Source organism: Python bivittatus, unplaced genomic scaffold (assembly GCF_059951505.1).
Source record: "Python bivittatus isolate LINGU-HERP-01145 unplaced genomic scaffold, Pbiv_v1 ctg000350_np1212, whole genome shotgun sequence".
NCBI lineage: Eukaryota > Metazoa > Chordata > Lepidosauria > Squamata > Pythonidae > Python > Python bivittatus.
The window spans coordinates 20,793,617-20,811,289 of NW_028277074.1; the positions used below are offsets into that span (position 1 = coordinate 20,793,617).

Consider the following 17,673-nt stretch of genomic DNA (forward strand, 5'->3'; position numbering starts at 1 on the left):
TGGAAAGAACTCTGGAAACCATACGACTGATGCTCTCCCTATCTGGTTATACTATGCAGGCCGTTAGGATGGCTTATCACAGAATATCAAAGTATATTGTTTGCTTTCTTTTCTTTGCTAAGAAAGCTAATTCATAAGTAAACAGAAGGCACAGAACCAAAATCAAAAAAAGTTGGTGTGTTCAATTAATAAAATCCTCTTCATGCCTTATCTCTTTGAAAGTGATTCCTCACAAGAAGAGCTGCAGGGCTGTGTGGCCTATTTAGTCCTTAAAGTCATGCCATTCCCTGTCCCTTAATCTCCACATCTCCACCTAATCTTTCAGCATGCCCCAAATACACTGCTACATATATTTTAAAAAATCCTGTGCTCCATATACTTCCTCCTATTCTCCCCTTTTGGTTCGCTTTCTCCCTTTGCGCCTGTTCTGCACCCACTGTTAGACAGTGGCAATGACAACTATTCTATTTTTCAGTAAAATTTTAATAGCATTTCAGCTACTGCAGAGCACAAGTACAGCTGTGTCTGTTTTTGATGCATTGGACAGGCATTGAGCAGACTCTCTAGATAAACAAAGGGAAATTAAAAACTGAAAATGTACTGCCTGTTAAGGGTGAAGAGGGAAAAAATTCTGAGGAAGGAGAAAGATTGTTAGGAAAGAGGAAGGCTATGACAGGATGCAGAGTATCATCAAAATCTAAAGATTTCCTAAGACATATTTTCATAATTAATGTTACAAATACTAGTAAGGAATTTGATCTGCCCTGGAAACATACGCAAAATTCTAAGTGATCAAAATGACTATTTTGTGTAAAAAGGAAATTTAAAAAAAAACAGTATAGAAATATCACAGACTGGATTGTAAAACATGTACACATGTCTGCATACCTGGTCTGGTGGAAATTCTTTGTGTTGCTTCAGGATAAACTGAAGTATTTGGGAAAATAAATGCTGCACCTCCTGGAAACAAGAAAAGAAAATCATGATAATGTTGCTTTACTATATGTATTGAAATACATTTGTGAATATCATAAATATTTTGGAATGACATTTGTGAAGTTTGACTACAATAGATGACTTAATCTCCCCTATCAAGTTCAACTGTCAATTCTAATTTGGGCACATTATGCCAACATGCCAGCAGATTGTATATTTTCATTGAATTATACAATTGAAGTATTAATGTTTTGCACTATCTTTGTAGAATTTACAAATACAAATATAGGTAACAACACATCTGCCAGACATATACTGTACCAATTATTTTCCTCACAGTGTGTAACTCTTCTTGCAGCTTTGTGGTGATTCTTCACAGGATGGTTGTTCTAGGGGAGGGAGGTAAACCTACTGAGATGTATATGGGCCCAAATCTCATACTATTTATCACTTAGTACATAGATCTTTTCTTGTTATGGTGAAACTGAATTTTGTAAAAGATCTGAAGAGCTTTTAATTACAGGCACTGGGAGAAATGAATAAATATACATATGGGAATATTACAGATTGATATACAAAAAGAAATGTAGAGTAGAAAGAACATGTATCCTCCTTTTTAATCTTTATGCATTTTGTAACATAATATGGGATTATGGCTGAGGAATTCAAGTTTAAAATCTCATCAAACATTAAACTCATTAGGTGACAATAGTCTAGTCATTGTCTCTTTCTGCTTCTCAGTTAACCAAGTAGGTAAGACTGCTGTAAGGATAAATTGGGGAAGCTACCAAGTATACTGAACTGCAAGGACAAATAGGGTAGAAATTAAATAATTGAGTAAAATTAATAAACTACTAAATCATGATCCCATAGGTAGCTTAGATTCTAGTCAGTTTCTCAAATTATTTTTAGCTGAGTTATGAAATGCATGAACTGTTATAAGAATGACACATCACATCTCTTTCTAAAAGGACAATTGCACAGAGCAAAGCATGAATTGTGATGGTCAAGTTGTTTAACACTTTATTAATCACATTTCTAAGTCCTTGATGAGTGACTCTGTATACTGTCTTGATTTCTACTGAGGAAGTCAAAAGAGATATTAACATTACTACTACTACTAATAATAATTACATAGAAAATATAGAAAAATTATCAAGTGAAAAATCTAACCTACATTCTTAAAAAGTGCCCAGAGCCAAGAATGATTATACAAGCTGTTATTTCTGGTCACTAGAAGTCATTAAAACCCTCAGGCATGATAACAAAAAAGGGGTACCCTGAACTTTTATTTGATCAAATTAGAGATAGTGTATTTGTAATGTCTTCTGGGTGCACATTTCAAAAAAGATCTTGTTTCTGGTTGCAGGCAGTTGAACCAAAATAATTTGTAAATATTAAGAACCCATACAATTTTCCCCCTTCCCCTTCTCCTACTCGCTTTCTCTCTTTTTAAATTAATGATCTGATATGACGGGCAATCCACTTACAAGAACAGAATAGCTGAGTCTGTCTGGGAAGTAATCTAATAATTCACAGTAGCAGTCCAATGTACTGTAAACTAATAAATAAAATATGAGAGAAGCTAAATCAGTTATAGTGGTATAAAAGCTTTGAAAATATCTAGGAACCCAGGAGAATAAAAGGATATTTGCTTGGCATACAGAATAGTGGATCCCAGGTGAAATTTCCTAGTGAAGGGACAAGTCCAAAAACTCCTCTCTCTGGTATGATAAGGGCTCAAGATACTACAGTATTTACTGCATATCATTAGATTGCACCATTTAAAGATAGTCAAAGTAGATCCCTTTGTTTAAAAAGTACAAAAGATTAAGCTTGCAAAAAGATTAGAAGTTTGATATGTTTCAGCCCCTAAACTTCACTATTCCAAAGCCAATTTGTTTTTCAGTTACATGAATTGCTTAATAAGTAACTGACCCTCACTGTACGTCGAACATTATAATGTTAGGGAGCAAGCTAGGCTAGAATGTTTCTTTGTTCCATTTGCACATGTACAATAACTTTTTTTTCCCATGAAAGACCAGTCAAAAATTTAGTTCCCTCACTAGCATAAGACAACCCAGCAAAAGCTGTCCTGCTGTTTTCTTTTGCTTTATTTACATGGTAGGAAAAACTACCATGAGAACTAATAATGGGTATATTCCATGTGAGTCTCATATTTGTGTTCATACATATATGGGAAAGACAGAGGTGGCTAACCCTTCTCTTCCCATTGAACAATATTGCCTCAAGAGTGCTAACTGTTTTACATGTTTATGAAGAGCATCTGGGTGTTTGAAATTCCCATCAGTATTAAAACATATATGACATTCTTAAGCACTCTGTTTGTTTGTTTTTTAATTTACAGTCAGCATGTATCTGTTAAACAGAAATCCTGAACTTTAAAAATGGCCTATAAAAAGGGGAGCAGTGACAGCATTACCTGTATTTCTAGCATGCATTAACCGTGGAGAGTTTTGTAAAGCCTTATCAACATCATCTGAAGTCAAATGTGGAAGAGGAGCTACAAAACAAAAAGCAACACCAAGAATTTAAAAAAAGATAGTCAGAATTATCTTACTAACCATTTTCTTTTAGTGCAATAGGATTGTTTATGGTGAGTCTAACATGAGTTCATTCATATCTTTGTGGGAATGGGTTTATGATTTTTCTATTGGAAGCAGGGAATTATTATTTTAAATCAGAATATTATTAGGTAATATCTTAATGAAGATATTCATTAATAAATCTGTGAAAAATACATCATATTGGTGTTGCACTGCCTGATATTAAAGTAATGGTCACTTACATTTTTAAAATTTATAACTGAAGCATTTTTCTATATGCCTTAAGTAACCAATTCACTTCTTTCTTTTCCTACTTTTAAATGCTGTATATTAGTTTATATTATTTATATTTGAGGGGCTTTATTTTTTCTTCAACTGAAAACATCAATTTTAACGGGATCTTCTTAAGTGCTCCTTTTGTAGCATAGAACACATGCCTGAATATACTTAAAATCAGTATGTCTATGATTTCATTTAGAATTAACATTCAGAAACAGATATGAAGCAAAATTATGTGACCAGAAAAAACATTATTACCCATTCTAATGTATATGAAATGTATACTGCTTTTACTCTTCATTGCCTTAAAAATAATCAATAATTTCCTAACTGGAAGTTTATCTAGCATGTTATAAGCATACATCTTTAAAGAAGAATTTGAAATAAATTTAAAGTGGAAGCTAACTTTGGACAAAACCCGTTTAAAGAAAATTTCTTACTTTCTCTGAGGTAGTGAAGGTGTGAAAGAAGAATGTCTGCATTGTAGCTTGGTGTGAGCCTCTGGAAGTCATCTTTGGTCATCTTACACAACTCCTTTCCATCAATATCTTGAAATAGCATGATGTCCACATCTGGGAGGCCATATTCCTTGACAGCCCATTCTAGCCACTGGCGTACATGGTCTGTGCTCCATAATGTGGGATCTATTTTGAAAGCAGAAAATGTCACTTTGTTAATGTTATGAAAAAATATTATTAACCTGGCTAAGCTCTTTTCCCAGGGCAAATATGTTCTACTGATACTGATTGATTTTAGTGAAATAATTGTGAAAACTTGTTTCTTTTTATTAACAGAAACAAGAAAAAGGCTATGTGTACTAGAAGATTTCAGGAACAGATTTATTCTTGAATTTCAGAAAGAAAGAGAGACAGAGAGAGCTTAGAGGACCTTAAAATAGATTTGCAAAAAAGGAGGAAAAATTGAGAAAGACTTTAGCGCAGCATTTATTTTGGTGGTGTAAGATATGGCTCAGATAGAGCATGGAAATCTATTCTAAAGGAAAAGCCTCTGATGTTAAATAACTGGAATCCCAGCTAAGGTACTTAGTCCAAGTATAGTTAAACTGTCTCCACCAACTACCTGATACATAATACTTTATTCTCTGTTGTATATGGGGACTTTTGTACCACCACCATTTTTGTTTCCTAACCCCTCAAAGCAACTTGAAGCTAATCTGAAAACTTTTTCACTAACACCAATCCTGCAGCACTGAGAAAAACAAGTGAAAAGTCATTGCTAGACCCTGAGTAACTGCTTGTTCTGCAGCAAATAATAATAATAATAATAATAATAATAATAATAATAATAATAATAATATCCTCCACCCACCCCAAAGAAGTAAAATAAATAAGTTGTATCCTCTTCCACATTCTTATTTCATATTTCAATGATTTGTCTGGCTGTCTGCAAAAACAAAATCACCACTAAATTCCAGAGTGCTGTATTGTCTCCGAAATAAATTCTTCTTGTGGTTGTGCCTCTACACAGAGCTGCTATTTATGCAGACTGCAGCTGATGGATGAAAGACAGTTCAGCAGAGTACCACCTCAATGGTTCACAATGGATATCTGGGTACATCAAACTGCTTGTGGTCAGCTATAAAGCCCTTTATCAGGTCCTTGTTATGTTAGGGACTGTCTTCTCCAAGTAGAGTCTGTATATTCAATCTCTGTGTGGCAAATTCCCTTTCCCTTGGAAGTGAGGGATACAGAGACTAGAAAGCTAGTCTTCGGGACAGCTGCTCTGGATTTACAGAGTTCTTTGCCTTCAGGGTTTAGGATGGTCCCCTCATTGTTAAATTTCAGGAGAAAAGTGAAAACAATCACTTTCTACTGGGTTTCATTTAGTAAATATATTAACTAAGCTTATCTAGAAATGCTGTCTCTAGTTGTCATGCCCATACCACAGAGCCAAGATATTACAGCTCCAGCGGCCTCCGGGGACTTAATTTTGATAATATCAATCAAAGGCTTTGATCTTCAGTTAGGATCTTTTGGAAACTTTATTAAACATTGAGTCTGAGGCTCAACTTCAGATTTAAAAAATGGAGAATACCAAATTGTGCTAACAGCAGGAGAGTCTAAGCAATCATAAGCAATCCACAATATCTAAAAGAAATTACAGGTATTCCTCAGTTAACAACCACTCATTCAGCAACCATTCAAAGTTGTGATGGCACTTAACAACTGGTACTTACAATGGGTCCTTGAAGTTCCAGCTGTCTCAGCACCTCTGTGATCACGTGATCATGATCCGGGCGCTCAGCAACTGGCTCACACTTGTGACAGTTGCAGCATCCCATGGTCATGTGATCACCATTTGCGATCTTCCCTGGTAGCTTCCCACAATGGGGAAATTTCAATGGGAAAGCCAGCAGGGAAGGCTGCAAGTCACTCCAGTAATTCGCTCCTGCTGCTTTTTCTCCCGAGAAGCCCATGGCATTGCAGCACCCTCTCTCCCATTCGGCCACCCTCACGCGGTGCTGCAGCACCCACCACCATCTGGGGGCACTCCTTAGCACTCACCTGCCGACCAGCCTGCTTTTGAGTTGCCCAGGACTTGTGACTTCCTGCTGGCTTCCCCATTGACTTTGCTTGTTGGAAGCTGGCAGGAAGTCGCAAGTCATAATCATGTGAGGTCCTCACTTAATGACCCGTGATCCTTGATTAATAGTGGCAACAGGGATTGCCAGGATTGCTGTCACTAAGCAATGTGGTCACATGACATCATGGTTTACAACTACATCTCTTAGTGACAGAAATTCTGGTCCCAGTTACTGCCGTTAAGCAAGGACTACCTGTATTCCTAAGTAAATCATCAGTAAATGTATCTAGAAGTTGTCATCTACATATCCTTACCTGGCATTAATTATGAATTGAATTAGTAGACTTTGCTTTGAGTAGATACATACAGTGTTGCACTGTATTTTTTTTTAATTAAAATTTGGGCTGAGGTATTCTATTACAAAGATCAGGCCCTATTAAATTACCTAGATTAATATTTCACTACTAAGGTTTTTATTTTTTTTATTTTTGCTTTTGTTTTGCTAAATCTATACCTTATATCTATAACAGCTATGTATACATTAAACATCTGACAGTGACAATAGAGTTTTATCCAAATATTTCTTGGACAACTCAATCAACAGCCATTTTTTATACACAGAGAATATCTGCATCTTCTTATATATATATATATATATATATATATATATATACAGAAAAAATAGTGATATATATATATATATATATATATATATATATATATAACTATTTTTTCTGTGTATGTATATATATAAATACACACCACACACATACATATATACAGAAAGAGAGAGAGATATGGATGATAGACAACTATAATATTTCAAAGACTACCAATGAATTGTCAAATTGTTCCAAAAACCAATGATTCAGAATATTGCATATTTTACATTCCTTGCATTCAGGAAATCCAAGTGTTACCTGAATATTGTAGAACATTATGCAACAGTTGCATAGACCTTGACAGATAACTGACAGATTTGCAGCTTGCAGTTTTAGCTACAGCTAGTGTTCTTGAAATTCTTGCTATTACATAATTGTGTGAATATTAAGTAATATACTTAACAGTATATGGGAAATATACCATGACATAAAGGTGAAGATAAAACCTTTATGACTACTACAGTGTAACCTTAGTGGTAAGATCATTTATGTATTATTTTTGGGCTCAAGGAAATACAGCTGAAGAATTAATAATGCCATCTGAGCCAGCATAATATTGGTAGACAGAATAATACTGGCAGACTACTAACAGTGACAATTAAAACAAAAGTGATTTGGATGCTGAAAGCCAATATAAAAATCAGATTACCCATTGTTATATCTTGCAATAGCCGAAAGGATTCCTAGATTATTGTCATTTCATCTCTTATTTCGACCATCGGCCCTGAGCAATTGAATCTTTCCTCAAAGATGCAATCCTGCATAAGGCCTTTACTATGCCTCTAATACCAGTATGGTATTAGAAAGTTTAATTTAGCATTTACAACTATTTGCTCTAGAAGAGGTCTTTAGCAGTTTCCTATAGTATTTTCTGTGTTGCAGCGTGGACTATCTGAAATATACCATGCATATTTGTAGTTCAAAGACCACAGCAAAATCACTGAATTAAACAAACTAGTTAAATAGTATTTCATTACATAAATGTAAAAAAGGTTATGTAATGATTTTTTTTCTCAGATCCTGATTAGTTAGCATGCATATATTTAGACCATGTGCCATGACAACCAGCATGATGTTCTCTGAACGTTTTGACAGCAACTGAAATAAATATTTTTCTTGAACATTTCTGAACACCGTAGATCAGGAAACGGTAGCTGCTGGTACTTTAAAAAGCTCCTTGAAATGATAGTATGACTAACTGAATGAGGTTTAAATTGGCAGTTACATGTTTATCATTTTTTTAATTAGGTACTTTTTAATACTTTGATTTATTATGTTTTTATTAATTCATTATTGTTATTGATGATGTATGCCACTGCTGAGTAAGGTAGGCATATAAGTCCATAAAATGAAATGCATAAATAATAATCCTTTTCCTTCATTTGGCAGTCCTTCTGTTTTTTATTCCTTTTGTAATAATATATCTTTGGATTTAACTGTTCTAATAAAATCCCACATAACATTCTCAGACAAAAACAGGCAAACCATAACCTGCCTATGATCTCCAGTTTCCTCTAACTATAAAAATGAGGATAAAACAACACAAAAATTCCTGCCTCATTTCCAATGATGTCATTATGCCAGTGCTTTGCCTCCTTCAACCTTTGACCTCAGAAAAAAATAAACAGTTTGCCCCTCCTTATTTTAACCCTGTTTGTCTATGCCCTAGTCTGTGCATTCAGACGTCTTCTTGTTCTTGTTCTTGTTCTTGTTCTAGTTCTTGTTCTCCTCCTCCTCCTCCTCCTCCTCCTCCTCCTCCTCCTCCTCCTCCTCCTCCTCCTCCTCATCTATGCATAAACTGATTTGGGAGATCATGAAAACATCATAATTTTACCAACATTAGACACTATGTTGTTAATTTCATTGGAGAAGAGTTCAGTGTACTGCAGCGAGATTATTATATGCTCAAAAGTGGAAAGATTCGGCATTAGCCAAAAGTGGAAGAATAATTGGTGAAGATGATGGAACTTGCAGAGATGGCCAAACTTATTTAAATAGAGAGCAAATGATATCTACATTTATGGATGACTGGAAACCCCTTATAGACTTTTTGCATGAAACAGAAGAAAAAAAATGAACTCATGATTTGTGGTTTTGATGATTAGAAAAAAAAATTAGATAATAGAAAAAAGACAACTTTTCTTTTTGTAACATAGAGCAAGAGATAATTTTGTAATCATACTTGTATTTGCTGCAAAGAAAATTGGAACCTTCTTTAAATTTCTTTTTATCTTTTCTTTTTGCACTTTTGTCTCTTCTTTCTTTTTATTTCTCTGCTTTCTTTATATTTGTTTTTGTTAGTTTTTATCTTCTTTTTAAAACTTTTAATAAAATGTATATATATAAAAAGAGAAGAGTTAAGTGCGTGCTCTAGTTGTGTTCTCAAGTCAATATTGAACTTGGACATTCCTAACATGAATCGATGGTGTCTAGTTATAAGGTACACCATATTTAAACAGTCATTTAAAATCATTTGCTCACCTGCAGGAACAATAACTCTTCGTTCATTGGTGGTCATATTCGGTGGAGGGATGTGCTTTTCTTCCATATAGTTTCCATAGTTCATGCCAACATTTTCAGTGTTGTTAGTCATCTTTCCACTTTTTGTCACACTGCAGTTGTCAGGGGAAGTCCTAAGGAAACAATTAAAAATTTCCTGGATAATATTGAACAAATTTTTAAAAGTTGAGAAGTGAAGGAAGCACTCTAAGAAAAGTTTTATAAGCTGCTCATTTGCAATCTCAGTACCTGTCTCACAGTTTTGTTTCTGATAACTTTTAAAGTTTACAATGGATGTCAGATATCCAGTTGGAACAGACAGTTCATTCAATGCTGAAATTTTAGGAGATTCAACTCTAAAACAGATCACATGACTAGAAATGAATATAGATCTATAGTGGTGGTTTAGGCCTGGCTAATGAAGAGTTTTGCTTTTTTAAACCTTTAAATATGCATACTTTGTTTCCATATTATTCCACAAATCAGTAACATACAAAATATTATAATTCAACATAAAGCAATATGATTAAAGCATCCATAATAACAATAGATAAATCTATACTACATGATAATTAAGAGCTAATTTGCCCAATACTTGATATCAGATTAATTGATTCACAATAGTTCTTCCCAGAATATTTGTTACCTTGCAGTTATTTAACACAGTATATTTTTCTTGGAAAGAAATTTCAGTGATGGAATAATCAGGCCCCCTAGATAGAATGTTCTAAGAAGATCAATGCAGATTATACAATATATGACTAAATTGTTCAGCGACAGTTAGAATGTTCAGCACTACTGAAAAAGTAGATTTATGACTGGTCCTCGAACTTGCAGCTGTTATAGCATCCCCACAGTCACATGATTGCAATTTGGATACTTGGCAACTGGCACAGCATACCATGGTCATGTGATCGCCATTTGTGACCTTCATAGCTGGCATCCAACAAGCAAACTCAATGGATAAGCCAGCAGTAAGTTGCAAATCGTGGTCACATGATGTCGCACTTAACAGCCACGGGCAATTTGCTTAACGACCACAGTGGAACTGACATCGTAAGTTGGGTGCAGTTATGCAATGTTTCCCTTAATGACCACACCACTTAGCAATGAAATTGCTGGTCCCAATTGCAGTCTTTAATGAGGATTACCTGTATTTAGGAGCAATCTGAATAGCTCATGGTAGAAGATAGTAGAAACACAAGACTAATTCAAAAAGTGCAGTCTGGCTATGATTCATTCAAAGTCCAGTCCTAAACTCTGAGATGTTTTCCATCATGTAGTATGATATTAGATTGCTTGAGTACTGTAATCATACTGCAATGCACAAGAATTTAGTTTTCTTCTACATCTAATTAAAAAACAGACTTTTCAATTCACTTCCATTTATAAAGAAATTTGCCTAGGTAGACAAATTTTCCTGGATGGGCAAATCTGTCAATTTTTATTTTTCTACATTAATTGTTTTAAATAAAAAAAAGCTTGTCATTTCCTCTGTTAATTATGGCAGTCACAAATTTTGGTAAGACAGAATCTCCTTCAAGTTGAGCTCAACTACCCATGCAGTTTTCTTGAAAACAATATTAAGTTGTTTGGTACTGCCTTCTGGAATATTTTATTCTTTCCTAGACCTAATAATGGCTGTCTATATTGTCAGATTATGGCTCTCAACCATGATCACTTCAGAAGATGTAGTTGTCCTAGGCCTGTGGTAGAGAAGCTGTGGAACTTCAGTCTAAATCAGCCACCTTATTTATTTCAAAATGACACTTATAGATATATGTACAAAGGAATCAAATGCATGTGTAGACAGCATTTCAAATATTTTATATAATCCCAATTTTCTTTGACTACAAGCAAATGCAAGTAGCTTTTCCTTTTCATTCTTACCTAAGTGATTAATGGAGAGACAGAAAGAGAGAGAGAGAGAAATTCAAAATTTAAGATGTAAAACATTTCATTAAAATAAATTTCTGAGAAGAAACAAACAGAAATGCTAAAGTATTTGCAGAAATGTGAATTAGTTTTCCACAAAGCAACAACAACACCCTTTATTTGGGACAAATTATGAACATTAATTCTACTATCTTTTGGGAGGGAACTTTTGCATAATATTACTGCTCTCAGTCAGCAGTACATGTAGCACTTGGCTGCCCTTATCTTATGGTTTGGAAGAAAATGAGTCACATAGTCAACTATTATTCTGTTGTAAGATTAAGTTCATTATTTCAAATTCAGTGCACAACAGTATTTATGAGCCACTGAAGTAGCCTAAATTAGGGCTGTACAGTTTCTGGAAAGTGCTTCATTCTGACAAAGATTTATGCACAACACTATTTTAAAACAGCTTCAAAAAGCAACCCAGGACCCTGCTTCTAAACAGCAGAACAGGGTAGCTGCCTTATTTCACTTCACTTGAAGAAAAAGGCTTCTGCTTAGCCAACCACAATTCCCACTAACAGCAAAAACTCTTTTTTTTACCCACCTTCTTTGATTCTATTTAATAAAAAGATACAATAGTCACGCTAATGCTAATCATTTACCAAGAACCCCAATAAAAAGCAGAGCAGGGACCACAAAACACAATTTGAACTTACATTCACATTTCCCCTTCCTTCCTTCCTTCCTTCCTTCCTTCCTTCCTTCCTTCCTTCCTTCCTTCCTTCCTTCCTTCCTTCCTTCCTTCCTTCCTTCCTTCCTTCCCAAGACATCTGTCTGTCTGTCTGTCTGTCTGTCTGTCTGTCTGTCTGTCTGTCTATCTATCTATCTATCTATCTATCTATCTATCTATCTATCTATCTATCTATCTATCTATCTATCTATCTATCACCTTTCACCCATCAGGTAGCATCAGAGGCTTTCTAACCTCTCTGATTGCTCTTCATAGCTTTATCAAATTTATTCCCAGTCTCCCCATTACTTCCTGCCACCTTGCTGTTACATTACTCCAAACCTAGCCGTTAAAACTCCACTTTCTCCTATTACTACACTGTCTGAGCCACAATTTTTTTCTTCATACTTGCTCCTAGCTTTCCATCCACTGCCATGGCCAAGTTTCCTCTCTCATAAGAAAGTGAGAGTTGGATCAGTTGTTTGTGAATGTGTTGTGTGTGTAGATGCTGGAAGTGCTTCAAAGCCAAACCCCAACTTCCACTTGCTCATGTTCTGTGCTTCCTTTAGAATGTCTCTTTTGGAACCAAGTACATTTTCCAAAATAAAGTTGGTTGGCAGCAGGACTTTACTTTGAAGCATTAACAGTCCATTCACAAGTATCAAATTAAAAATAAAGTGAATATAGGTAAATCATAAATAATAATAGGTAAATAAATTTAGAAGCTATCAGGAAGCTCTGTGGGCTCAAGGGTCCATATTATCTATGCCTGGCATATTCAGTTAGTGCAATTTTAAGTGTAAAGGAAAGAGCAAAACAGTCTTTTAGTACTGATAATACTGTAGTGGCATCCTGTTAAAAATACATGCTATTCTGCTGCAGCAGGAGTAACAATATGTTCATTAGTGCCAGGGGTATGCAAAATTTTCTAAACTTGAAATATTCCATATTTGAAACAGTCACTCTGACTATTTTAAATTAAGAATATAACAATATCATGCTGTCCTCCTGAGATATTCACATAGACCAAAGCTCTTTGGGGTCCTCAATCATTTTAAAGAATGTAAAGGGGTCCTGAGACTAAAATGTTTGAGAATTGTGGGTATAGAGCACAGAACCATACAGAAAGGGCTATGTGGAACACACATAGCACATGTTAGAACATCTTAAAGCAGTCCCATCTTTTCCTGGTTTCAAGTTTTAAGGTGTTCCTACAAGATACTATTCATGTGCCCATATACATTGCAAATCATGTTTGAACCAGATTCTCTGCAGAGCCCCACCGGGGAAACCCATTAAGGATGTAGAACTAGGATATGTAATAGCCAGTTTAAAAAGAAAAATCTGCTTAAAATCAAAGGAGACGGGACTGTTTGACAGGTCCATGTAGTTTTCTTGAAAGCAATATGGAACAAGTCTACCAATGCCGTAACATATATTTTTTTTAACATATTAGAAAAAGGAAAAATAAAAAAATAAAAGAGAGTAAACCATTGAATAAAATGTCACTGACTTCATCCCTAGGATTAATCGTTTTACTTCTCCAGAACACTTTTTTATTTTTATATATGCTTGTATCTCAAGAAAACTAAAGCAAGGACAAAAATCTATCCTCTTAATTTCTTCGCTATGAATTATATATCCATTAAACATGTTGTTGACTTTACCTTTGTCATAATACATGACATAAATTAATATTTTTCCATTTCTATTGTTTACTTTCCCTCTTTGAAATGGTCCTTATTATATAAATCAAGCTGCCTGTGTAAGTTGAACCTATATTGGGATAACAAGCATCCCTGTCTCACTCCCTTTCCAACTTTGAACCACTCTGTTTCTTAGCCTCAGTTCATGCAGCAGCTTTTCTTTTCATTGTAAAAGGACCTCAGAATCAGGCATTCTGGCATATCTGTGGCTGGCTGCGGAATTCTGAGAGTTGAAGTCCACACATCTTAAAAGTTCCCAAGGATGAGAAACACTGATCTATGCAATATATATATATATATATATATATATATATATATACAGTGGTACCTCGGGATACGAACTTAATCCGTTCCGTGACTCTGGTTGCAACTCGAGTTGGTCTCAAGTCGAGGTAAAGTTTCCCATAGGGTTCAATGTAAATCCGGTTAATCCGTTCCGCCCTTCGCCCGAATTTGGTCGCAACCCGAGGCAATTTTCTTTTCAGAGCCTTACTCCCGCCAAGCCTGCTCTGCATTTTCTTTGGAGCCATGCTAACACGCACAGCAAAAACCTTCGCAAAACACCGCAAAACACACCACAAGCCTCACCAAACGTCTCCTTGCTACCGCGACCTCGCCCACAGGAAGCCGCGACCGCGTGGCAGCAGGGAAAACGGCCGCGGATCCGGTTTGTAACTAGAGGCGAGTTCATAACCCGAGGTAAATTTTTCCTGCCGAAGCTGGTCGTAACCCGAAACGTCCGTTAGTAGAGGTGTTCATATCCCGAGGTACCACTGTATGTATGTATGTGTATATCTATATATAGATATAGATATACACACACATACATACATACATACATACAGTATATATATATATATATATATATATATATATACACATACATACATATATATATATATATATATATATATATGTATGTGTATGTGTGTGTGTGTGTGTGTGTGTGTGTGTGTGTTTGTGTGTAAGGTCCCTCGGCCTTTTCTCAAAACTTCCTGTTCATTTGGCATTTTTCTATCAATTTACTGCTCTATTCTTTTGTGAGATTTCAAACAAAACTTCCCTTGCTTGAGGTATTAGTGCAATGGTTTGGTAAATTTGCACATTCACTTGCATCTCTGTTCTTTAATATAGGTATGTACACTGATCATTTCCAGTATCTAGGCTGCACAGCCTGTATTTTTTTAATACCGAGCTATTCTGTATTAAAATGTATGCTTATTCTGTATGCTTACTCATTTTTCTGCCCCTTCTGCAGCTTTATGCTGTTCAAGAGGTATTTCATCTGTCCCAGTGGTTTCCTATTTGACAGATGCTCTATTACCTGTTGTTTCCTCTCTGTATAATGAAGTTGGATCCTGAATATATTCTCTCTGAAAATGTTCCTGTCATCCTATAATCCCATTTATAAATGTCAATATGATCTTTCCATTATTCTTTAACCTTATTTGCCCTATAAGATTTCTTTTGTGACTTGAGTATTTCTACCTTAGCTGTAAATTTTCCTCTGATTTTTCTGATCATTTAAAAAACTTCTCTTTCTTTTCATGTTACTTTCCTCTATGTGTTGTTCTTAGACCCACTTAAAACATTTCTTCCTTAACATGTTGGGAGTCCTCACCACCCCTTTACTGTTTTACTGTCTCATATATATATATATATACACACACACACACACACTCATATATATATATATATATATATATATATATATGTGTGTGTGTGTGTGTGTGTGTGTGTGTGTGTGTGTATGTATATGTATATGTATATATATATATATAGAGAGAGAGAGAGAGCCAGAGAGAGAATATATTCTGCCTATACTTTTTTTATATATTGGATCTTATATTCTGACTATACATTTCCCCGGTCAAATTGTACAGGAACACCTTGACTGACTGATTGATCATGTGTGATCAAGTCATTGTAGCCACGTAGTAACCACATAAAGAAACCTCCTTTAGGATAATCTGTCCCTAACCTGGCCCTTTGGCATTTCAATAATCTACCTGTTGTCTCTCCATCTTGCTAATGGTCATGTCTCCTTTCCTTTCCTTTCCTTTCCTTTCCTTTCCTTTCCTTTCCTTTCCTTTCCTTTCCTTTCCTTTCCTTTCCTTTCCTTTCCTTTCCTTTCCTTTCCTTTCCTTTCCTTTCCTTTCCTTTCCTTTCCTTTCCTTTCCTTTCCTTTCCTTTCCTTTCCTTTCCTTTCCTTTCCTAAATTTGTATGACACCTATCTCAACAAGTGACTCTGGGTGGCAAACAACATTACAATAAAATTAAAAACAATTACAACCAGAAATTGCTTTTGTTGGTTTTCTGGGGGTGGGGGTGGGGGGCTATCCATGGTACTCTCCAACAACAAAGTTCAAAAGCATCAACATTTTTTATATCTTGCTTCTTCAGAATCCTGCTTTCACTTCTATAGAGGATCACACGGAAAACCATTGATTCTGATCTTTATAAGTATAGGTACATCATGGCATCTGAATATCTTTTCCAAAGTCTTCATTGCTACCTTACCAAGTGCTAGTATGCAGTATATTTTTTGACCACTGGTTTCTTTACAGTTAATAGCTGGCCCTAATAGGCAGAAGCTATCTACCACTTCAATATCTTTAATTTAAGGTTGGTCACTGTACCTGTTGTTATTAACCTACTTCATTTTCTGGTACCTTGGATGTTGACATCTCTACTGTACTGAATATTCCTTCCATCTTTTTGATGTTCTTTGAATTAGAACATTCTTTGATGTTCTGCTTATTTCTTCATCTTGTGTTTGTTATTATATGGTTGATTTGAATCTTTTTTTATTCCATGGTGTGTAGAATTTGATTTTATGTTGCTTGAAGCAGATCCTGGCAATGAATAAATTATTTTCTTTGCAAAATTCTATTAGCCCATTTCCTACTTTGCTGTATTTCCCCAGTCCAGATCTTTCTGTAATTCCAAGTAGTTCCATTTCTCCAACTTTTGTATTTGAGTCTTGCATTAGCAATACTATGTCCATTCTTGATGTTGCATTTGTTACCTCCTATAGTTTGTCATAGAATTCCTCAATTATTCCCATTATTGCATCTGTACTGTGTACAGATGTTTTGGGGATATCCACTAATTCTAATAGATATGATCCTGTTGTTTATTGACTATGACCAAGCACATAATTAGCAATGTCTCTTATTATTATTATCATTTGCACTCCATTCCTTCTTATATTCTCATGCCCAGTACAGTATATATCATATAATGATCTGAATTAAAGTTGTCCATTCTGATATAGCTAAATTCACTTATTCTTAAAAATTCAGTTTAGTACATTCCGTTTTACAATTTCAATTCTTCCTTTGATCATGTTTCTCACAATACATGTTCACGTTATGTGTTCTTATACTTCAGGAATTCTTCCTACACTGTTGGGGACTTATGGGAAGCAATGACACACTGAAGATGGCTCTGCGAGAGTGGAACTGATGGCCGCGGCAGAAAGAAGAGATGGTGAATGGATCAGCTCCTCAGAACCCCTCTTTGGATCAAGGAAAGGGCTAGGATCACCCAAAGCTTTGCTCCATAAAGAGGCTCACTCATGAAGAGACCACAAAATAGTGACCTTCAGTGGGTCTGAGAGCTCTGGGAGCCGGAAGGAAAATCATCTTGCCTAAGCTGTGGCTCAGCACCTTCAAATGGACACTGGGTTCACCCACTTCCTCTCTTACTACCTTAGGAACTTGCTTGTTATTGATCTTTAGATGTTAAGAACCTTCTGAAGGGCAAGTTTCATTATATCAGGAGAGCTTCCCTCTATCCTGGATTTAAAAAGTTTCATGTAAATTTAAGGATTAAAAAGAAAATTTTTTTTTTGGAAAACAGCAAA

General features: G+C 35.4%; 1 protein-coding gene across 3 annotated transcripts in view; it reads right to left on the reverse strand.

Annotated features, from left to right (window-relative positions):
* The window catches only part of ERG (ETS transcription factor ERG), a 150,302-nt gene that overhangs the window by 11,641 nt on the left and 120,988 nt on the right, over window positions 1-17,673 (reverse strand). For 2 of the 3 annotated variants that reach the window (XM_025177674.2, XM_007422407.3), the window contains 4 exons: window positions 9,470-9,621; window positions 4,223-4,426; window positions 3,380-3,460; window positions 889-960 (listed from right to left, as the gene is read on the reverse strand). In XM_025177674.2, the coding sequence (XP_025033442.2) occupies window positions 889-960; window positions 3,380-3,460; window positions 4,223-4,426; window positions 9,470-9,621 (509 nt within the window). The remainder of the gene's footprint in view (window positions 1-888; window positions 961-3,379; window positions 3,461-4,222; window positions 4,427-9,469; window positions 9,622-17,673) is intronic. The other variant, XM_088144689.1, reaches the window with a different exon arrangement.